Source organism: Anser cygnoides, chromosome 18, assembly GCF_040182565.1.
Source record: "Anser cygnoides isolate HZ-2024a breed goose chromosome 18, Taihu_goose_T2T_genome, whole genome shotgun sequence".
Classification (NCBI taxonomy): Eukaryota; Metazoa; Chordata; class Aves; order Anseriformes; family Anatidae; genus Anser; species Anser cygnoides.
The window spans coordinates 2,199,001-2,212,014 of NC_089890.1; the positions used below are offsets into that span (position 1 = coordinate 2,199,001).

General features: G+C 47.8%; 1 protein-coding gene across 4 annotated transcripts in view; it reads left to right on the forward strand.

Moving 5' to 3' along the window:
- TYW1B (tRNA-yW synthesizing protein 1 homolog B) overlaps nucleotides 1-13,014 on the forward strand; it is a 106,579-nt gene that overhangs the window by 84,981 nt on the left and 8,584 nt on the right. For 3 of the 4 annotated variants that reach the window (XM_048068012.2, XM_013189315.3, XM_066979394.1), the window contains one exon: nucleotides 8,570-8,737. The exons of the other annotated variant lie outside the window; for it this stretch is intronic. In XM_048068012.2, coding sequence (XP_047923969.2) covers nucleotides 8,570-8,737 — 168 coding nt within the window. The remainder of the gene's footprint in view (nucleotides 1-8,569; nucleotides 8,738-13,014) is intronic. 4 annotated transcript variants of the gene reach the window in all.

Sequence of the window (13,014 nt, forward strand, 5' to 3'; positions counted from 1 at the left end):
ACCTTTGAGCCCTGCAGGCAGATCACGGAGCAGCTGGGTACGTTTGCATGTGTAATTGTGGTTGTGCCCAGGCATCCCCTCCGCGCCGCCAACAGATGTAAGACTGCGTGCGTGCAAGTGTGCTTGTGAAGGGCTGATCCTTGCACGCTTGGCTTTTGACTTCAGAGCTGTGTCCGTGATGGTGCGGGAGGTGCGGTTGCTCTGCTCGGTGCTGGAGGTGAACCAGCCCTCCTCGGGGAGGCCATCTGTATTTGCTGAAGTGAAGCTGCATCTTGCAGCTCTCCAAATCAGCCTGAGCAGAGCCCTGCTGCTTCTCTCCAGCCTTTTCATTTGAAGGAGGGAAAAATAATAAGAAATCCTGTTGGGTTTGTCCTCTGGTCAAGGGCTGTTTATATCACGGAGCTTGGGCAGAGCAGGGTTGGGATTTGTGGCACTGCACAGAATTTCCTCGAGCCTTCATAGAATCATAGAATATCCCGAGTTGGAAGGGACCCATAAGGATCATCAAGTCCAACTCCTGGCACCGCACAGGTCCGCCCAAAAGTTCAGACCATGTGACTAAGTGCGCAGTCCCATCTCTTCTTAAATTCGGACAGGCCTGGTGCAGTGACTGCTTCACTGGGGAGCCTGTTCCAGTGTGCGACCACCCTCTCGGTGAAGAACCTCTTCCCTGATGTCCAGCCTAAACTTCCCCTGCCTCACCTTCACACCGTTCCCGTGGGTCCTGTCACTGGTGATAACGGAGAATAGGTCAGCTGCCTCTCCACTCCCCCTCGTGAGGAAGCTGTCGGCTGTGATGAGGTTCCCCCCCGCAGCCTCCTCTTTTCCAGGCTGAACAGGCCCAGTGACCTCAGCCGCTCCTCACATGTCTTCCCCTCTAGGCCCTTGACCGTCTTCCTCGCCCTCCTCTATTCCTCAAATTGATGTTCAGCTGCTTGAAAGCACTTGTCCTTGGTGGCTGTGCCATAGCTCTGGTTCCAGCACATCACCCAGCTCGTGGCTCAGGGACCAACTCGTGTTCAGCAGAGCTAAGGACGAGGTTCTGCAGCTGCAGCTCCTGGTCAGCATCTGAGGCTTTGCTACAAAATTAAAATGTCCAAGTCAATGTCTGAGAGGAAGGACCAGAGGGACATATCTGTCCCAGTCTGCTCAGTCTTGTCCTCTTAAACAGTAAAGACTAAGTGCTTCAAATAATGAGGAAAATGAGCTCTGCTTTAGTGAGTTTTTAATTACATGCACCAATAAGTGATTGCCCCTGCCTGTCAAAAAGCTACTCAGAGTCTTGGTGCCATTCCAGTTAGATGAGGAGAAGACGAAATTAAAAATCACCTATCCTCGTGCCTGCCATAAAACAAACCTAACCAACGTGTAATTGCTTGAAGGGGGGAAAAACAAACAAAAAAGACTTGCTGTTTGCACCAAGCAGCAAGGCATGGGCCCAAGAGCATCTCTGCACTTTGCGTGGACCAGACAGGAGGCGTGGAAGGGGCCGAGGTGCCCACAGCAAGGCTGAGCAGCGCTGTGCGACCCCCCCGGGCGAGCTGTGGGGCGGTTGGGGCCACCCCAGGGACCGGCCGTTCGGGCACCCCAGTTGCCCTGGGTGGGAGCACGAGGCTGCACATGGCACAGGCGGCTTCTGGGTAGGTCCCGAGCTGCCTCTGCTGAAATCTCCTCCTTTAATTATTTACATCCGGGTGACAGAGGCAGGGAGCCGGCTTGATATTTCTGTTGATTCAGCTAAAAGTTGCTAACACACGGTGTGTCTGAGGAGTTCGGCTTGGCAGGCATTTTTTGCATTCTTGGAGCACCTATTAAGGCTTGATAACGAGCTTCATTGCAAACGTAGGTGAATGATTACATCTTGAATCTTCAAGTGAAGCTGCCACATCATGTCATTGAAAAGTCAGTCTTTAGTCCAAGCCTGCGTTTTGTTGCAGATACATTTCTGAAACTGAGAAGGAATTTTTGCAGTCCTGCACTGGGCTTGGGTGCAAAGGCGCAACCCCTGTGAACATCCAGGCGTAAGGAGGTAGCTGGCAGCTTTCAGCACGAGAAAAGGGATTAGCCTCCAAAATAAGTGGGAAGCACAACACATGGGAATGGCTTGTGGGGCTTTTAGCTATGACCAGATGAAGTTGTAGAATATAAAGTCTCTTTAGCTCATGGCAACTGGCCACGTGTGATGGCCCAGCGCTGCTGCGCGTGTTTGTAACAATGACGTGGGGAAATGGTTTCTGTCCTCTGCCTGCTTTGTTGCAGGGGAAGGGGGCTAGCACCGTTAGCCCATTGCAGCTGGGGGACCTGGAGCACGATAGGAAGGATCACAGCAAAGCAAGTCGCTGTCAGGCTGAAGTCTCCCCCTTGCATGCCAGTCTTGAGTCTTTCTAACTTCTCCTGCCTGCCTCCGTGCGGTCTCTTTAGAGGGCATGAGGAGCGGTGGCTGGGGGATTTAACAGTGAGCATTTCTCTTGCAAGATCTGTATCATTCACTTCTAAAAGCTGGAAGGAAAGTTCACATCCAGCGTTTCAGAGCTTAGCCTTTATGCGAGGAGTTCAAGGGAGTTGCTGAAGATTTATGGGCTGCTGTGGCGCAGATCTGCATGGAGCCGTATGTGTGGTGCATCCGGAGAACTCCCGATAAATATCGGGGTTATGCTGCCTAACTAACCATTTCCATTCCTGCTCTTCGCATTTAACTGACACAAATAAACCAACGTCCTTTGTTAAATCAACTTGAAAGTGACTATTAAAAACAAAAAGCAGCCGACAAGGCCAAATCCATTCCAGCGAGGAGCAGACATGCATCAGAGCTTGTGTATATAATTTGGACAATGCTGATGCTCAGATCATAAGCATTTTTATTGCAGGGTGTGTGATCTATCAACATGTCATTTGAGGCTTTTTATATTCATCTTGGGACAGGACTGCCCCAGTTTTGGAGCGGTGGCTGTGTGGCTCAGCAGGTCAGGAGCACTTGGCCGACGCTCTGTTCTTCTGTTAATTCACCAAAGCCTCAATTGAACAAATGTATAATTTGTGGGCTCGGAGCTCAGAAAATTCACTTGTTCCGTAATTAAGTTGGGAAGCCTGCACTTTATCTGAGCTAAGAAACAAAGTGCTGTCATATTTACTTCCCTTCCTTCATAGTCCCGTGGATTAAAATGACTGGTAGCTGATGAGATCTCCGGCGAGGAGCCAGATCGCAGCGAAGCAAATGTGCCGAGCAGCAGGCGACGTGAGCTTCTCATGTTTCTCACTCGCCACAGCAGTAATCATCTCGGCACAACGTGTTGCTTAAATACAGTTGTGCACGCTTGGCTCTGTTACAGCAGCACATAAATCCCGAGTGCGCTCGCTGAGGGTGCTTTGGATTCCCACCAGCATAACCAAGAACATCCGAGTTGCTTTTCAAAAGGTTTTCTTTCAAGGTATTCGCCCAAAGCTGTGTGGCATGATTACGATGCTAAAGCATCCGTATTAAAGACTAATTAAGAGGCAGCATCATTGATGTTTCTACTGCAGGGAATTTTCTATAAGCACTAGGGTGTACAATAGAACAGTTTCCTTTTTAATACTTGATGTCTTAATAACTGTCTTCGTGTATTACTGAAAAATATAACATGACCGCCCTAATCAACTGTTCACATTTTTTAAGTGGTATCAGCACTCTTAATTAACTCAAGTTTTAAGAAGTTGGAGAAGTTGAAAGCTGATGTGCTTTCATTCGGTGTGCTGCTAAGCTGATTTTCATTGATTTGTGCATGTGAATTAATCAGCCATCCGAGCACTTAGTTATTCCATTTGCCTCTGTGCTTTCTTTGCTTGTAAATGATATCTTTGAAGTTTATTAAAAGAATGAGTCATGTTGTAGCTCGCTAAGAATTTTCCCCCTCATAGTCATCCATTTTTCATGCTGCTCAAATCATAATCTGTATAATGAACAAGGGAAAATATTGCTATATGGAGCTGTGTCTGTACCGCCGAACTTTGGAGATGCATATCTTAGTTGCTTGGCTGGCTGCTCCAATAAGAACACTTGAAGTCTTTTTCAGACTTTCAAAGCTGGGCTTAAAAAAATTAATGGACTTCCCTGTTTAGTGTTCCCCCGATTCGTGTGCTGTTGTGCACAGTCAACCTGTTTGTGCTCCAGCTCTGAGTTATGGCATGCAGCTCAAATATTATTTGCCTGGGCAGATTAATAGAGGAGGGTCATCATAAATTTAACAGCGAGAAAGTAATTGCTTCCAAAACTTGCACAGTTTCTAATTAGCATGAGTCTGTTTCTTCGTAGCGCCCCCCTTTAAGCATCTGCCTTACAGCGTGGTTCACCTTGCTTTAATTTCAAGTGTTTGCTAAAGGTCTGTTTATTGCTGGACGTGACATGTTTGGCTTTAATGTAGCTGAACTGGGAATGGGGCATGCAATGTCAGCTGGGAGCGGGTGCCATAAACATGGTGGGGATGCAGGTGCCAGGTAGGAGAAGTGTTCTTGAGAAGAAAAACATGAGAGTGCATGTTTGAAATGCCCGTGCTTGATGGGATTTTGTGCTTGGAACAAAACAGTGGAAGTGTTGAGTTCAGGGGACTTGGGCTTTTGTCTGGAAGAAAAGCCAAGCTTCCTATGTGAATTTGCCCTTCTGAGTGCCAGTGAGTTTGTGACCTTTGTTGTGATATGACAGGTTAAACTGCTTCAATACACCTGTAACGAGTTTTATCTGGAAAGGCAGAACTAAGCAACAAGATACTTCAGAAAACTTCATACTGCTGAGCTAATTTATGAAAACTTTAACTCAAAGATGGAGCAAGGCTTAAGTGAAATTGTGGTCACTGCTAAGACTGATCACTTGAACCTCCTCAGATACTGATTTATATCTCCAAATTAAAATAAAAAATCTCCAAGTTATAGGGTTAGAAGTGGCTTTGTCTTCTCTGGACTAGGAGAACCTGTGGAGCTGCGCTGCCTGGGCTGCAGGGCACGAGTACTGCTGCAGAAAACCAGGTCTTCTGGGTCACTGCGAACGAAGCAGGGAGGAAAGCATCTTCTGAACAACGCCACTTCATTCAGTAACTAGTTCTGAGGGTGCTTCAGGGAAACAGCTTTTCTGATTGCTTTCTGGGAGACTTGTGCTCTTCATGTGCACACTGGTGAGCCGCAGAGCTTTGCAGACCGGTTTGCAGTGGGAAGCTGCTGTCCGTGCTCTGCGCAGCCGATGCTCGTAGCGCTTGTCATATCAGCCCCCAGGTGCTGGGTACTTCCCACCCCATGGAAAAGGGTTTTGGGGGTTCCAGCACTGCACGACCTTTATTTCTGCCGAGTCAGTGGTGCTGTGGCAGCCAGGAGTGGCAGGGGCTGTGGTGGGTGCAGGCGGCGCCGCTGTTTGTGTGGGCAGGGTCAGGGGAAATCTGCAATCAGCACCCCTCAGTTTTGTGAAAATCCCTCCGCTTCTTGCATACACTGGTTCTGGGGCAGTTGCTTCGGCTCTCAGCATTTCACAAAGCAACGTGGACTTCTCACTGAGTGGTAGGATTATAGAAATTATAAACTGTTCCGATGGCCTTTGGCCAGAAAATCGCAAGCTGCTTTTTAATGTGGTCAAATAAATTCTGCTCGTAAGTAAACAGTAAGAATTTCTCTACAGCACCAACTTAGGGATTTTGATCCTCCCTCTGTGTGTGCAGGAGACGGTCAGAGATGGACTGCTTTCCACGCAGCTCCCAGTATTTTCTGAATTAACTGAAGCAAAAGATTGCAGGACTAGCATGAATTGGAGGGAGCTTTTATAAATGCTGTTATGTTTTTGGGTGTCTACACACAACAGCAACCACACAAGTTGGCATCAGCTAGATGCAAAACTAACACTGGCTAACCCCAAGGCATGTAACTAATGGCTCTACACCACCCGCTTAGCTCCGAACCTCCTGCTCACCCTGGGAGCGTCCACCTTCATTTTGTGTCCCTGTGCTGTGCCCACCACCTCTCTGACCCTGTCCCCTTCCTCCGGGGCCGTATTTGGGCTGATTTACGGTGCCAGTGTTAGTTTTGCATCTAGCTGATGCCAACTTGTGTGGTTGCTGTTGTGTGTCTGCCTGGAAGCCAGTAGATACCAGCAGTTTGGACGAGTGCCCCCAGCCGCTGGTTTTTAACGAGGGTCTGGAGCACTGAGTGCCTGGCGGTCGCTGTCTGTTCTTGTAGGTGAGGTCTGGAAAGAACCTGCTCAAGGGTTTCTTTAGGATGCCACGCGTCCTGTACGTGCCGGTGAGCAGCCTGCAGACATCCATGCGAACACCACTGCTGGTACCAAACTGGAGAATTACAAAATAATCTTGGAAGTTGGTGACTTGTTTCTTCAGCTAGAGTTAGTCAAGCAAAGTTTTCCACCTGGCTTCTAAAATCCCCTGATTTTGTGGGGCTTTGCGTCTGTCCTTTCCTGCTCAGCTGGGGCAGAACCAGCCAACCCTCGCAGTCTGTTCCGGGGCTGGGGCTGCCTTTAAGCTGCGAGTTTGGTGCTGGGCTTCTTCTGCCTGCGGGGCAATGAATGCAAGACGGAGAGCAGCACCTCCGTCTAGGCTTGACGTTGTTTTACAGTGTTTTGCTGTTGTCTGTGGAAGTCAGAGCAGCGATACTGCAGGGCAGGGAAGCAGACCAGAGGCAAAGCAGGCTGAATCGGGAAGGTGAGGTTTTGGCAGGGCACCAATGCCAAGGTGCTGACCAGGGCTCCTGTCCTTTTTCCCATAGTTTCCCACATGTCCCTGTGCAATTCTTTCACTTCCAGGTGTACACGCTCATCCTTCCTTCCCAGAGGTGTTCACTTGCTGGCTTTATTGAGGGGTTGTTAGGTGCTTGGCTGCTGCTGAAAAACAGCTCAGGTGAGCAGAAGGGCAGAAGCGGAACTTTTTTTTTTTTTTTTTTAAATGGGGGAAATCTGGGTTTTGCCCTGGGGAGAGGAGGATGCTTTCATCCCCGTGGAACCACTTTTGGTTTAGTGAAGCAAAGTGTTAAGTGGCACTGGACTATGCAAATTCTGCAGCTTTAAAGCCCGGTTCTGTCCTGCTTTGAACTTAATTAGCACTTGTCTTCAGAAGATCTCCAGGTTCACAGGAATCCTCCTCTTTGTTCAACTTTTGTACCTTTTTAATTTTTAGACATTTCTTTAGCCTCTCAATTGTGCCCTTTGTGCATGCACAGACTAGAAGGATAATTTGTATGCTTGTGGATTTTTTTCTTCCCCTTTCTTTTGAAAGAAAGGTATTTTAATGCTCTTTCTCTGGGTTCAAGCTGCTCCTGCCCTGCCAGCACCTACATCTACTCCTTTCTCCTAATGAGCCATGTCTCTGCCAGTACTGGCTCTGCTGCCCCGTGGGACTCTGCCCGGCCCATGGGCGCACGGCTGCATAATGATTTGCAAATGCCTCTCTTACACAAGTACAGGGAAGATCCTGCTGTTTCTGTAGACTGCCCAGTAGTCGGGAAGAACCTTGAGATCTCAAGTTGGAAACAGTTGAGTAAAGAGCACTGAGCATCTTGCTTGAAATGTGCAATCCATTGCAGCTGCAGAAGCACGTATCCACACAGCCCAGGCTACGGTTCCCTGGGTCTCCTTGCATGGGCACCATGGGAAGGCGGCAAATGGGCTTTTTGTTTAGATGCCAAAACGGTGTTGATCTGGGGCAGTTACAGCAATTGACTGTGGCTAAAATAGACTTAACTGTCCTGTAATTAGATTGAACAGCCAGAAGATGGAGGGGCTTGGGGAGAACTGTTTTTACAATGAGTTAGGAAGAGATTTGTGCAAATAGTAGGGGATGGTGGCAGAAATTGCAGCCTTGGCTCAGGAGGGGGAGTCGTTACCTCTGCAGAACATAGGGCCCCTCTGGAAACACCGTGCTGCAACTTCATACAGTCATTAGGGTTGGAAAAGACCTCCAAGATCATCTGGTCCAACTGTCCCCCTACCACCAATGTCACCCACTAAACCATGTCCCAAAGCACCACGTCCAACCTTTCCTTGAACACCCCCAGGGACAGTGACTCCACCACCTCCCTGGGCAACCCGTCCCAATGCCTGACTGCTCTTTCTGAGAAGAAATGTCTCCTCATTTCCAACCTGAACCTCCCCTGGCACAACTTGAGGCCGTTCCCTCTAGTCCTATCGCTAGTTATCTGCGAGAAGAGGCCGACCCCCAGCTCCCCGCACCTTGCTTTCAGGCAGTTGTAGGGAGCAGTAAGATCTGCCCTCAGCCTCCTCTTCTCCAGACTTGTTGCATTAGTCATTTGAGAGACACATCATGCTTCAAAGCAAAGCGACCTCAGACATCCCTTGTGCTCCTGAGCCACCAAGCACTATCCGTTTGGGTGCTTTGAACAGTTTCTGCAGGATAATGCCTGACCTGTGTGTCACTGCTGGGGAAGCCTGAGCAGACAGTGGTTACCAAAGCACCGAGGGACAGGTCGATTTGAGGCTATCCCTGAATCCAGATTCTTTTCCATAAGATGCAGCAGGAAGCGGGGTAAAATGGACCTGACCTTGAAGGGCTGAGCTGACAGTGACTGTTTCCATGTTTCTTCTCAGGGGGTGACGTACTGCGGAGAAAGCTCAGCCAGCAGCCTCACCATGGCCAACGTCCCCTGGCACGAAGAGGTGGTGCGCTTCGTCCAGGAGCTGGCCGAACTCATCCCAGACTACGAAATCGCCTGTGAGCACGAACACTCCAACTGTCTGCTGATAGCTCACAAGAAGGTGAGACTCCTCTGTGCCAAGCTGTGAGAGCAGGCACCATGCCTTGTCCTTGGAAGTGATGTGCAATTGCCTTATTCGAGCAGGTTTTTTTTTTCTGGAGCTAGCTGAATACTTCTGGAGGGAAAAATGCCTAGTATGTTCTGTAGAGAGTTAGTGAAGCCACTGCAGGTTTCAATTGGTCGTGATAACTCACAGCACTTCCATAGTGATACAAAGCATGAAATATTTAATGGGTCCAGGAAGAGCTCATTGCACTGTTTCTTGTGCTTTGTCATGCTCACTGCTTTGTGTTTTGAGAGAGGCAAAGGCGAATCTTGTTGAGGTGGGCGAGCTGTTTTTGTCTCATTGCCTTATTTTTCTTTGTGATGGTCTTCACTGGTATATGCAGCTCTGTAGGGAACTTATGCTTCACACCAGGTTAAGGTAGTGTTTTGCCTCCTCTGGACCCTGGCAGTACTTTCCGAAGCTCTAGATGTCCTTGTTCACTTCAACCAGAGCTGGAATAACATATTTTGCTTCTTCTGGAGCTATAATTTTGGCAAAGTTGAAGTTGATATGTAGATGTTAAATACCGGCTGCTTGCTTTTTTGAACTGGACCTGCCTTTCTGTAAAATCATTCATCAGAACGCAGCCAGCACGTTTGTGTTCTCCGTCCTGATGATGGATGGAGAAGAAGATGCAGAGCTGCCTTCTGATGCCACCCAGTGTCGCTTATGCTGCTGGGGCACTTTGCAAGCCAGGCATGTCTCAAGCAACCTTTGAGCGTGTATGTAAAATGTTGTGTTAGAAACTCAGGTTCCTTCATAAATACCATCAACACAATTTGAAATACAAGTGAAGTGCCAAAAAATAATTTTTAAAGGATGCAGGTTATGAGAAATATCAAGTACAACTTGGCTTTCTGAGCTCCAGCAGAGCTTAATAGAAAGATGATAGGAAATGTATAATGTGCTAGCAAGGCAACTGGTGGAGCAACTACTTATTATGCTACTAGTGATGATTTTGCACTTTGCATATTCTTTGCTTCTGTTCGTTGAAGCCACATATTTTCTCTTGCCATTTGCTTGGCCGGGGACCTGGTTTTAGTCAGTGTTGTATGGCTTTACATGCAGGACAATTCTGGCCATGCTATGCTACACCCAGGGAGTAACTGGTTAAAATCGCCACTTGCAGAAGGTCTGAAATATTTTGAATTGGTGTTTGGAAACAATTAGAATCTCATTGTACAAAACTTTTGTGCAGTTGCAAAACTTTGTTGCTTTTCTTGATTTGCTGTTTTATGGGAATAGATGTAAAAGGAGCAGAAAAAAATGTGATACCTGGCACTATTTTTTTTTGTTTCAACTCACCGTAAAGTTGCTTTATTTACAGTCTCAGTCTTGGTTGTTGCCACTGGCAACTGTGCCTGAACAAATCCTTGAATGCAAAAAATCCTTTTCTAAGGTGAAAGGCCCAGGGAAAGAAAGGAAACAGATTGCCACCTAAGTTATTGATGCATAATTTAAGTAACACTGTTAGTAACAAGAATAGATTGATACCAGCCCAGGAGGAATTCAACAGCTGCTTTGCTTTCCAAAGCCATTAGGAGAGGGCGTCTTTTGGAAACAATCTATACTTGGTACTAAAACAACTAATAAAAAAAATATATTTCTATTACATTTAATTCAGAATTTCAGGCTCCAGTGGAGAATAAAATTTGTCAGTGTATATTATTTGGAGAAAAATCTGTACTCTGGGAACAATCAAACTGTAGTGAGTAATTGCAAAATCAAAGGTATCTTTAGAAAGTTAAGGAGTTGCAGGAAGTAGGTAATAAAAATAATTTTAAAACGTGATTTTGTTCTTTGGGCTCTGCTAGGTCTGAGTTTTGAGGTTTTCAAACAATACGAATACTAATAATTTTAAACCCTAGTATTGAAGTGCCAGCCTCTACTAAAGAGTCTGGACACATCAGAAGTATTGCACCTTGATTATAGTCTCTGCTCCTTGACTTAAGAAGAGTCATTGATAGGCACCTGCTCACTTGATGAATAATAGTTTAGGATTTGAGCTCTGAAGTATTTTAAGGCCAGGGATTTAGGTAGAAAAGGGTTTTTTAGGTAGAGGAAGCTGCAGTTTGTCTAGTGGTATTTTCTTGTTTCAGGAAATCAAGAGGAGGTTATAGAAGCTGTTGCATTTTAGGGGTACTTCAGTGTCTCGAAAATCTGCTGTTAGTCTTTGAAGTCTCTTCCCCCACACATGTGCATGCACACGTTTTTTTTTTTTAATTCCGTTGACCAGAAGTATGCTCATGGTGTCTGTGTGTCTTTCTACAACTAAAAATAAGAGGCTAGTGAAAGCCTTCAGGCCTCAGTGAAGCTGGGGAAGCGAGAGGACTGCTGCTTACCTCGGGGAGCTCTGGACCTGGCAGCTCTGCACTGTGCAATAGCAGCTGCAAAGGTTGCATGAGCTTAAGCCTTAGTGTGAAGTGTTTCCTTTCCAGTTACCCTTCACAGAGCCCTAAAAAAAAATAATGCAGGGAGCACCTGCACTGCCCTCGCAGTGAGCTGAGGAACCACTAGCTGCAGGTGTTCCCACGCTTTGAGGTCAGCTGGGTATCAGTACGAGCCCCCCGGAGCCAGAGGGCAGCTGGGCTTGGGTGCAGGGTCCATCTGGATCCGGGTTCCCGTGGCTGTGGGATTCCTCAGAGCCATCTTCTCTGTGTGCCCCAGCACGCTGACCTCCGGCCCGCTGCGTCCGCTTTGGTTCTTCAGCAGTGGTGCTAAATCCTTCAGTAATTGTATTGCTTTGTACCAAATTCTATAAAGGCCACAGTACAAAAACCTAATTTGTTAGTGCTTTTGAACTAATTGGCTGAGATGTTGAGACAGCGGCGACTTTATAATACAACCATTAATATGTATAACCTTTTCCAGAGTGAGACCTCCGGCAGCTGGCTTTCCTGCATGGTAACAATAAACGTCTCCTCGAGACAACCACAACGAGCACCTAAGGAGAGGGAATGTGCTCCAGTTGCCTTGCAGCAAACATTTTTTTGAATGAAAGTTAGCATTTCAGTAATTTCTCAAATGAAACCCTCTGCCCCACTTTGCTGAATTTGCTTTATGCATGTGTTTACCACCCGCTCCCTTGTATCGAAGCGCTTGCCTGCCAATTACCTCCCCTTATGTTCGTTTAAATATCTGACTCGCTTTTGCAAGGGAGTTGGTTTCCAGCCATGTTCTCCCAGTTGCTTTCCAGCCCCGAGTTTCTCGTTAGCGCAGTCTGCACCCAGTGCTGCTGCTCAGTCTGGTCCTTAGCAGGTCTGTGTGTGTGTGAGCATCCCTGCATCCCCCGTGGTGCTGGGGTTGATTTCCATGTCAGTGAGCCATGCCTTAGCACAAGGAACACTTTTTTACCCTGAGTGGAGGTGTCTGTTAACAGGGTGAGGTGAATGGCCAGCAAGCTCAGAGAAGTTGCTGTCAGCATCCTCTTTTGCCCCAATAAACACATTTGCCTGACTTCTGCAATCAGATTCAGGTCCGTACCCTGGATGCAAGATCCTCTAGGGCTGCTTGGTCCAGATGCAGCGATTTTGCCGCAGAGCTCCCTCGTCTCACCAGTGGAGTATTTTCTTTCCCTGGTGCTTCTGGCTGGCTCCTCTGGCGCAGCAGGGTCGCAGCAGGCACAGCGTGCCCACTGGCACCGAGCAGCTGCAGCACGAGCCAAGGCAGCCGCTTTTGGGAAGGTCTCTGCAACCACTCGATGGGGAAGATTTTGCTTTTGTTCTTCTTGGAGGCCCTGCAGGAGGGTATTCCCTGAGCTACCCCGTGCTGGTGGAGGACACTGCTGGTGTCCTTCCATCGAGGGTACAAGCGGTGTGATAAGGGAGACATGCTTTCAGAGGAAGGACTCTCCTCGCTGTCCTCTCCTGGAAGAGATGGGGATTAGACTTCCCATATCCAAGATGTGGTGCTGAGGGTGCACAGTGTGCCACCACAGCAGATGTCATGGGTGGTAGCTGCAATTGAAATAAACTGGGGGGAGATGGCAACATGGTCTGTGGTGCTCATCGCTGTCCATCAACCAAGAGATCTTCCCACCAGAGATGAAATCAGCCTTCTTTTTGTTCCCACCAGGCTTTCCAGCATCACCCGTGTCTGTCCCGTGGGGCTCTGGTGGGACACGAGGACTTCACACGCGCCCTGGCTGTGCTTGTAGGAGGCTTGAGAGTTTGGGTGAAGGACAGTGAAGTTGCTCCATGCTGAGCATTTCATCTATATTTAGGGAGGAGAAG